The sequence below is a fragment of the Miniopterus natalensis genome, chromosome 4, assembly GCF_054644295.1.
Source record: "Miniopterus natalensis isolate mMinNat1 chromosome 4, mMinNat1.hap1, whole genome shotgun sequence".
NCBI lineage: Eukaryota > Metazoa > Chordata > Mammalia > Chiroptera > Miniopteridae > Miniopterus > Miniopterus natalensis.
The window spans coordinates 84,679,489-84,689,256 of record NC_142084.1 but is presented as its reverse complement, the minus strand read 5'-3'; the positions used below and the strand labels follow the sequence as shown (position 1 = coordinate 84,689,256).

The 9,768-nt window shown below is 41.6% G+C and overlaps 1 protein-coding gene across 1 annotated transcript in view; it reads left to right on the top strand.

The window, feature by feature from the left end:
• HAVCR2 (hepatitis A virus cellular receptor 2) overlaps positions 1-9,768 on the top strand; it is a gene marked incomplete at its 5' end in the record, with an annotated part of 35,660 nt that continues 25,892 nt past the window's right edge. Inside the window, 2 exons of the mRNA XM_087816189.1 lie at positions 1-100; positions 9,145-9,483. Coding sequence (XP_087672315.1) covers positions 1-100; positions 9,145-9,483 — 439 coding nt within the window. The remainder of the gene's footprint in view (positions 101-9,144; positions 9,484-9,768) is intronic.

The window sequence follows — 9,768 nt, the reverse complement described above, 5'->3', positions numbered from 1 at the left end:
CAAACTAATCAGTATTATGTTGTGACTAAGAGTCTTTTGCTCAGAGCCTTTCTCCCAGGGCTGCCTAGACAAGACCTGGGGAAGACCTCAGGCATTACTGGTGAGTAGAGGAAAGATGCTTCTCACATTAGCTTAACATAGGACCTAATTCTGTGAAGCTGCCGGTTCCCTGCCCGGAAGTCTAGGTTTGGAATAAGGGAAGACATTGAAATGATGGAAACCCGGTGAGGAGGTGTGGTTGGCCAGGAATGCATTGTATCAGCACTATAAGGAAAGATGCCTTGTGGGTCTTGACTGTTTTTCACATTCATTGAACAAATGGGGGATCTACTACAATACAATGCAACCAATTAAGAGCCATTAGAATGAGAGTACTGATGGGGAAAGATATTCAAGATATGATAAAAGCAAGTTGCTGGGTATAGTCTGAGCCCATATTTGTGTCTGTGTACAGTCAAATTGGAAAATTATATAAAAACAATTTTATGGATGAGGAAATTGAGACTCAAATGTAACTTGCCACCCGTGAAGGACACTTCAGCTAGTAAATGGCAGAATTTAAACTGAGGTTTAAAAGAAAACGAGAAAGAAAAAGAGGAAGGCATGGTAGAATTTGAACTCCACTATTTTCTAACTGTGTAGTCTTGATTGAATCTCAGCTTCCTTAACTATGGTAATTATGGTACCCATCTCAAAGGGTAGGTACCATCTAATGTTGAGAATGAAAGAGAAGATCCATCCTAATTCTTTTGAAACTCCTTTGTCCGCAAGCATCAGACTCAAGTCTTACTTAGGCTTGCTAATTACCTGTGAAGAAGCATCAGGTCTAGAAGGGGGGAGTGGTGCCTGGAGACCTAGTGGTACATGAGCCTGGGACTCTGAGTTACTGCCCTCTGCCAGGGACAGTGATAAAGAAAAAATGGAGGAAGGGACGAACAGTGGCAGAAATAAAAAGGGACACTGCTATAGATTATATAGACAGTGAGAAATAATATGAAATAACTTTATACCAATAAATCGGAAAACTTAGACAAAATGGACAAATTCTTATAAAATAACCAATATTGGTTTAAGAATAGGGAACTTGAATAGCTTTCTAATGATTAAAAAAAAAAAAAAAAAAGAACCAATAGTCAAAGTCTTACAAAGGAACTTCAAGTATAAAATAGCTTTGCTGGCTGCCCGACCAGCGTGGCTCAGTGGTTGAGCATTGACCTATGATCCAGGAGACCCCGGTTCGATTCCCAGTCAGGGCACATGCCCAGGTTTCAGGCTTGATCCATCACTGATGTTTCTATCTCTCCCTCTCCCTTCCTCTCTCTCTGAAATCAATAAAATATTTCAAACAAACAAAACCTACAGGGATATACAACATCATGAATGGATCACATAAATACACTGTTGGGTGGAAGAAACAAAACGCAAAAGCTTATAGACAATATTATTTCATTCACATGATCAAAAACAAGCAAAATAATACGTATAATTTGGGGATGCAAACAGGTTTGCAGGGCAAACATCTAATTACTGACTACCTGCTCCTTTTTCCTATGAATGACCTTCCTCCCTTCTGGCCCCAGGTCCCTAGCCTTGTCCTTAGCTCATAATGTCCTTTATTCCTCATTTTTCCTTTCTGTCTCTGAAGCTCTCCTGTAAGTGGAGTTCCTACATATATCACATAAGGCAAATCCTCCCCTGAGTTCTTTTATCAAGGTCATTAAAAAAGCCAGGTAACAATTATTGCACAATTTAAAATAGCGATTACCTGTAGGGGAGGGGAAAGGTTTTGTGATCAGGAAGGAAAATGTGGGCTTGGAGTGGGGGTTGGAGGGCCTTTAGAAGATTGGCAATGTTTAACTTTTTGTTTTGAGTCCCAATTTCTTGAGTGTTTGTATTTTTAAACTATAAATTTAAGTTTATGTAATGTTCTGTACATCTGTTGTATTTTCCATTAAACCATAGTTTAACCTTAAAACCATATTGTGACATCATCATATACCTATCATTTTGGAAAAAATTAAAGTCTGACAGTTTTGATACTGGCAAAGACATGGAGCATCCTAAGAGTTCTTATCTCCGCCAGTGAGAATGTGAGCTGGAATAAGTGCTTTGGAAGACTGTTCCACATTCTCTTGTAGATCTCTGTGAGAAGTGAAAACATGAGAATATGGGCCAGTGACAAAGGAGGAAAACAATAAAATGAAATGAAATAAGAGAAAGCTCACGAGAATTTATAAGGAGCATGTCCCTTGGACTGAGGAGTATGGTTAACTTTACTCTGAACCTGAAGTACAAGAATAATAAATGCTGGAGAGCAGTCTCAACACCTCTTCCACCAGCATGGCCTCTGTAGGAGGTACTGGGACCCGCCTTTTCAAGATGAGGCTGCAGACAGGATCCCCACAGTGACTCACACACCTCAACAGAATTTTCTCCGGGTAGACCCCTATTTATTCTCTCCAGTTTCATTACTGGAAGGCTCACTGAGATACTGAGGCTAAATTTTTCACACCCCACCCCATTTCCTCTACTCTCAAAAGGTTTGATGATGTGGGCAGGAGTGGTATTAACTTACTTTAGAAGTTACTTGCTGCATAAATATTGTGACAGCTCAAATTACTCACTTGTCCTGGCTGGGCCACTGTTTTCTGTGCTGTGGGGCAAAGAGCCCTGGGGCTTGCTCTAAGCTGCCTCTGATACTGGTTTGAGCATAACCTCATGCTTTGTCTCTCTGGCATTCATCTGTAGTTGCTAAATATAAAAACTCTACAAACACAGAGCTCTTTATCATGTCCCCAGGGTTGTGAAGAGCGTGTCTTTGTAAGTTAAAAAAGCACAGTATTAGTAAAATGCCATTTTTTGTAAGAAAAAGAATGACACATATTTGGAGGGGCAAGTTTCCTTTCCCCATCTGCCTGTCCCATCTCTTTCTGGGAAGGGATCTGTAGTGGACAGTATTTTTGCGGCCCAGCATTCAGTTCTCCCCTGAAATACACGACACTTTCTGTGAGGGACCCACTTTCTCTCACTCTCAGAACATGAGTTTTGGCAATGTGACCCAGGCCTAACCCAATTAGTCCATTTTGACCCTACGGACACAGAATGTTTAGGAATGAGTAGTTTGTAACCCAGTTTGGGCCTTTGAGGGAATGTGAATCCGTGGGCCTGTGTGAAAGCGGTTAAGACATGTTCTTGGTGTGTGGATATGTGCTCTGCAGGTGCAGGAGAGGGACACTATAGATTCAGAGGAAGGAGCCAACACTGGAGACAGCCAGAAATGAGGTCCCTGGTGACTTCATTGGGGCTATTTAACTGTCTTGCCTGAAGCTGCACTTTTCAATAATGTCAGTCAAAAAATTCACTTTATAGTTTAAACTAGTTTGAGTTGGGTTTTCTGTCATCTACAGCATAAAGTCTGGTGAGAAAAGAAAGTTTGTTGGCATCAGATCGTTCTATGAAAGGTGGTCAGTAATAAGGGAGAAACTTGTCTTATAAAATGTGTCATCCTGAAGACCGAAAGACCTAGAGTTCCCTCCAGGTATGCCTAGGATATGTGGTCTGAAGTAGCCCTCTCAGTACTGGGGTCTTGGTGGGGACATTGTTGAAAGCACTCGATGCAAATGAGAGCACTGAAACCACAAACATAAAAGTAAAAATGAGGAGTCTACTAACTGACAGGAGATTTTTTTTTTTTTAATCCTCACTGAGGATATTTTTTCCATTGCTTTTCAGAGAGAGTGGAAGGGAGAGAGAGAGAAACATCAGTGTGAGAAAGACACATTGACTGATTACCTCCTGCACGGATTGAGTCTGTGACCGAGGTACATGCCCTTGGCCAGAATCAAACCTGGAGCCCTTCAGTCCATGGGCCGACACTCTAACCACTGAACCAAACCAACTGACAGGAGATTTAATGAGGAGTATAAAGAAATATTTTGTGCCTTCTCCTGGATCCCATTGTATTCATGATATTCACAATTGTCTGTGAGTGAGACTCTGGTGATATACCCATAAGATGTACTGACATTAAAGTGTTTGTATATAAAGAGAGGTACACAGAAAAATATCTGAAAGGAGATCCATTATGTTGATAGTGGGTATTTCATGGTACTTGGATTATGGCCTTTGTTTTATTTATTTATTTTTATTCTTATTTCATTTTTCAGAATTTCCTACAGTGAATATGACATATAATTTAAAAACAGGTTTTTCAAGAGTACACATGCGATGTTACTCTTAAAGGGAAGTCACATGGCTAGCTGCAGACTGGAAGTCAGAATATCTATCTCAGAATGGCTTAATTTAACTTCTTACCCTTAATATTCAATCTTAGTGTCTTCCTTTGCAAAATTTTGGGACTAAAGGTACATGGAACCTAAGTAAGATGTTGAGATTTAAGTAAGAGGTGATTTTCAAATCAAGTACACATAGGATTCCCACCTTTAGTGGGCAGTGTGGTAATCTCCTAAGTATTCATCCCACTGCAGCTCCCCCACTGGATGGGTCTGATTCTTATTGGACTGCAATTTTCCAGATAATACATCTGTGTCACCATTTTGTCCTGTTTCCCAACCTGGGTCACATTCTCTAACTTCATTTTATGAATTTTGTCAAGTGGCCCTTTAGTTCGATCTTATTTTATAATTCTAATTACATATAATTCTAATGTACCCATTTGGTGCTTGGAGGCTGTCTTTAAGGAGTCAGATTTTCTTCCGCTCTTCCCTTTAATGAAGGGAGAAAGCAAAAAAACTTAATCTCTATAGTAATATCTTACATGGTAGTTTCTACGTAGTGCCTCCCTACATAATTATAACCAACACTCAACAACTGCCCTGAAGAAAATTCACAATGCAACTTTCTAAACACAATTTAGAAACTAATTAATTTCAATACAAGACTCCTTGACGAAAAGCAACAAAAACACACATTCCAGGGCTCCTTTTATAAAGCAAACTTCCATTGCCCATAATTAAAGAATCATAGGCCTGGGTGAGTCCTGTATGATCATCTTAACAGATAAACTGAGACATAAAGTGTTCATTCCAAGGAGGTAATAATTTTGATATTTTCATCCAATGAGATTTTTGGGTTTTTTTTTAGAGATTGGAAAAAATATTAAGTTTTTTGGGGTGACACTGCTTAATAAAATTATATAGGTTTCAAGTGTTCCACCCAATGTTTTGTTTAGTAGAATAGATGTATGTAGCTGTAAGAAAGACTGAGGACATTTGACATGAGCTGAAATGGAGATCTTCAGAATAGAATGTTAATTTAAGAGAGAAAGGTGCGAACAGATTAATCTTTGCATCTCTAAATGTGGACCAACAGGACAATTGTGATGGAATCTTAAGCACACAGTGCTAACTGAAGTATTCTTGGCAAAAAGTCAAACCTGAATGTAACCAAACCTCTAGTACTAAATTTCATTTATAGGAAATAGAAAGAAAAGAGGGGTAATTTAAAAGACACCACAGGAAACAGACAAAACCAGAATACAGGACATTCCACAGGGCAACTGGCTTGTACACCCCATCAATATGGAGAGGATAGTGGGGGGCGGGGGGAGAGGAGGGAAACCTGTCCTAGATTAAAAGGCAGTTAAGAGACCTAACAACCAAATGCAATGTAGGAACCTAATTGGGTCTAGATTTAAACAAACCTGTTCTAAGAGAACAATTTTAGATAGGGGAATTCTATATAAAGTGAAGAATTAGGTGCAATTGGATAAAGACACAAGAAGGGCATCAGAATGTTTGCAATATATTTTTTAAAGGCCAGAAAGCCGCTGCAGACCTAAGAGCATTTCTAGAGCTCTTCCTGGCAGCAAGAAAGGGCAGGCAGTTGTCACAGTAGCCTGTGGCCTGAAGGAATGCCGAATGGGAGAGAACTGGCCTGAATGTTAGCTGACTAACATTCAGGTTTCTTTTCAGATCCTAGGAATCTTTCAAGTCTTATTTATTTTATTTTATTTTTAAATCCTTACCCGAGGACATGGAGAGAGAGAGAGAAAGAGATACTTTAGAGACTTGCTTTCTGTACGTGCCTTCACTGGGGATCGAACCCGTAACCCAGATATGTGCCCAGACCAGGAATTGAACCAGCGACTCTTTGGTGCACAAGATGGTGCTAAACCAACTGACCCACTCCAGCGGGCTGAATTTTTGTTCTTATTTAGCAGCTCTGTTGAGAGATAATTCATACACCACATGCTGTTTGTAAATGTGACCCCTGAACCCAGGGCTAATCGGTCTCCCTTACACTTGAATGTAAATATATGCTGGTTGTTATTAGTCATGTGGGCAGATATATTAAGGGGAAATGTCGAATTCATGAACCATAGTTTATAGTGGAACAATCTGGAGCTTAGGGATTGGCATTTTCATTTGAAATTACCAATCATGTGCCTTTGGGCAAACCTACCTTCTCAGGTCTGTTTCCCAGGCTGTAAAATGAGGTTGACTATGATCTCTGGAGTAACGGCCAGCTCCGTGATGCTCTGCAGGCGCATGCACTGAACAAGCTGGAGGTTTATATTAAATGCATTTAATGACGTAAAGGTGGGAGACAGGGAAATGCAGGAAGGAAAGACAGAAAGACCACGGGTTTTGAGAAACTCCTCAGTCTGTGATCTCACTGGTCTTTTGTAAAGAAACCTTGGCTTTTAAATTTTCCAGACATAAGTGACTCTTCCAGGGCTGAGGCTGTTTGGGTCTGAGATGTGACCTCAGTGATGGAGAGTGTGGGAGTAATTTTACGCTTTCCATCGATTGATGCCTGAAGCCCCTGGGTGGGGAGGGGACATCTGTGTATATGAGATGAAATAGAATGTTGAGGTCTCCTTAATTCCACCCACGGCAGGTGGGGGTGCTGGGAAGAAGCCTTGGTGACAAGACTGTCTTCCCTAAGTGGAAGAATTGGAAAGGTCAGGTCAATACAAATTCCTCATTTTGTAAGTTTTATAAATGAGGAAACAGATCTAGCAAGGTTATGTGATGTAGGACAATTTGTGTTTGAGCAAGGCTAAGAATTAGGCTCGCGATGGAGTGAAAGGGCCCTTAAATGTGAGGCTAAGGAACATGCCATTCATTGTGGTATTCTCCAGCTCCTAGTCCAGTGCGTGACACATAGTAGGTGCTTCATAAGCAATGGTCACGACTGACCTATTGACCGCCTTTCTGAATGAATGTATGTTTCTCTACCCTGTGTTCTCTGTTTACCAGCTGGACCTAGACACAGTTTATTTAAAGCAGAGAACTACTTTACTGGAGGTATCAGGACATTTTCTCTGCTCTCTGAGAGACACTTTTTTTTTAAAATTGAGCAACACTTCTTTCTCTGAGTATTGCTTCCTCTTTGTTGATATTAACAGAATAAATATCACAGCCCTTACAGGATGTGTGGTGTAGCGTGACAGAGAACTGGGGTTTCCTTTGATGTCACTGTAGACTTGGCAGCGTTAATAGAGGAGTGATCAGTAGTCAGACGCATTGGTGTGCTGGGCTGGCACACTCTGGGAAGTGGTCACCGCTCCTGGACTGTGGAGTAGAGACTTAGTTGCAGGATGTACCTCGTTCAATTGGAGAATTAAAACGGCAGCTCAACGGAGCCATCCTTGGACTTTTCTTTTAACCCATGTTTTCACATCTTTCCTTCAACTGTGTCCTTCTGTGGCTGCTACTACTTACAAGTAAGTCTGGGCAGGACTTCTGCAATGGGATAGTGCAAGGTAAAGATACAAGGATGGCCTTCGTAATGTTCGCAATAGCGGAAGTTTGGAAGCCACCTAAATATTAAGGAAGAGGCAAGTGGACAACATAAGTAAACTGTGATATATCTAAGATGCAAACAGTGAAGCTGACTAAACAGAATGATATGAAAGGTCTCTAATGCATAATGCTAATTGAAAAAAAAAGGAAAGGAACAATGCGTATAGTAGGCTTTTTGTCTATTAATGTTGCGGGGCGTGGGAATACATGGATGCTTCTTAATGTATATAGACTTTGGCAACGGAAGCTGGGAAATGGGAAAGAACAGAGACTAGACTTTCCATACTCATTTGTTCTGCTTCACTGCTTTACAGTGTATGTCTATTTTTTTTAAAAGCAATTAATTTTAAACCTAAAAACAGCCATATATTAGCCTCTTATTCAGGCAAATATTTTTATTCATTAAGTGCCTGGTGCTTTAAAAAAAAAAAAAAGAGCCCTAGCCGGTTTGCCTCGGTGGTTAGAGTGTCGCCCCGCAGACTGAAGGGTCCTGGGTTCAATTAGGGCCAAGGGCACATACTGCAGTTGCAGGCTCGATCCCCAGCCCTGGTTGGGGTGCATGCAGGAGGCAATGAATCAATGTGTCTCTCTCATATCAATGTTTCTCTCTCTTTCTCTCCCTTCCACTCTCTCTGAAAAGCAATGGAAAAAATATCCTTGGGTGAAGATTAAAAAAAGAAAGAGAGAATTGTGTTAGGATACCTGTCCTTTGTTGATGAAGACAACTAGCCCAATGACTGAGATGTTTTCCTGGCTGACAATGAATGATTTATTTTTAAATAAATCATATATCTTTATTGGTTTCAGAGAGGCAGGGAGAGGGAGAGAGAGAGAGAAACATCAATGATGAGAGAACCATTAATCGACTGCCTCCTGCACACCCTTGACTGGGGATCAAGTCTGCAACCCGGGCATGTGACCCAACCGGGAATCGAACCACGATCTCCTGGATCCTAGGTCTGTGCTCAACCTCTGAGCCATGCCGGCAGGGTGAATGATTCATTTTCTGACTATTTCCATCAGCCCTGCCCTCTATTGCTCACAGGGCTGGGCTACCCAGAGCACTGGTTCTCAAAGTGAGGTTTGAGGAACAGCCACATCAGCAATTCCAGGGAACCTGTTAGAAATACAAATTTTTATGCCCCACCCCAGACGTAGTAAGTCAGTAGTTCTAGTAAATGAGCCCACTCATCTGTGTTTTAACCAGACTTCCCAGGAACTCAGATGCCCCTCAGATCTGAGAGTCGTTGCCCTGGTGGACCCTCCTCCGCACAGAATAGCAGCAGTGGTTTCTTTACAAGGCATTGCTTGCACTTCTGAAGGGGACCAGCCTCACTCACTGCCTGCATCTCGCTCTCGTTTTCTCTTGATTCAGGGTCTTCGGAAGGGTCATACATAGCCCACGTGGGTCAGAATGCTTACCTGCCCTGCCGCTACAATCCAACCTCCTCTAAGAATCTCGTGCCTGTGTGTTGGGGCAGGGGACCCTGTCCTGTGTTTGAATGTCACGGAACTGTGCTCAGAACTGATGGAAGGGCCTTGACATACCAGATATCCAGCAGATACCAACTAAAGGGGAATGTCCTCAAAGGAGATGTGTCCTTGACCATAGAGAATGTGACTTTAGCTGACAGTGGGACCTATTGCTGCCGCGTCCAATTCCCAGGCCCAATGAATGATAAAAAATTAGACCTGATGTTGGACATCGAACCAGGTGAGTGGACCTTTGCATGTGTCTTTATGAATAATCACCTGCAGATCACATTAAATATACTAATTGTTCTCACTTTGTCTTCCCCAGTGACAGCCCTAGTGGTGGGCCCCTAAGACCCACAGGTCCACACGCAGTGCCCAGTCGTGTTTAATTTCTCCATCTATATTGAAATTTATGGGCAGGATCTATAAATTGGGAGGAAAGGCCTAGATCAGTGGTTGGGACCCTCACTGCTCATTAGATTTACATGGGGAGCAGTTTAATAACTATAGATGCTTGAGCCCT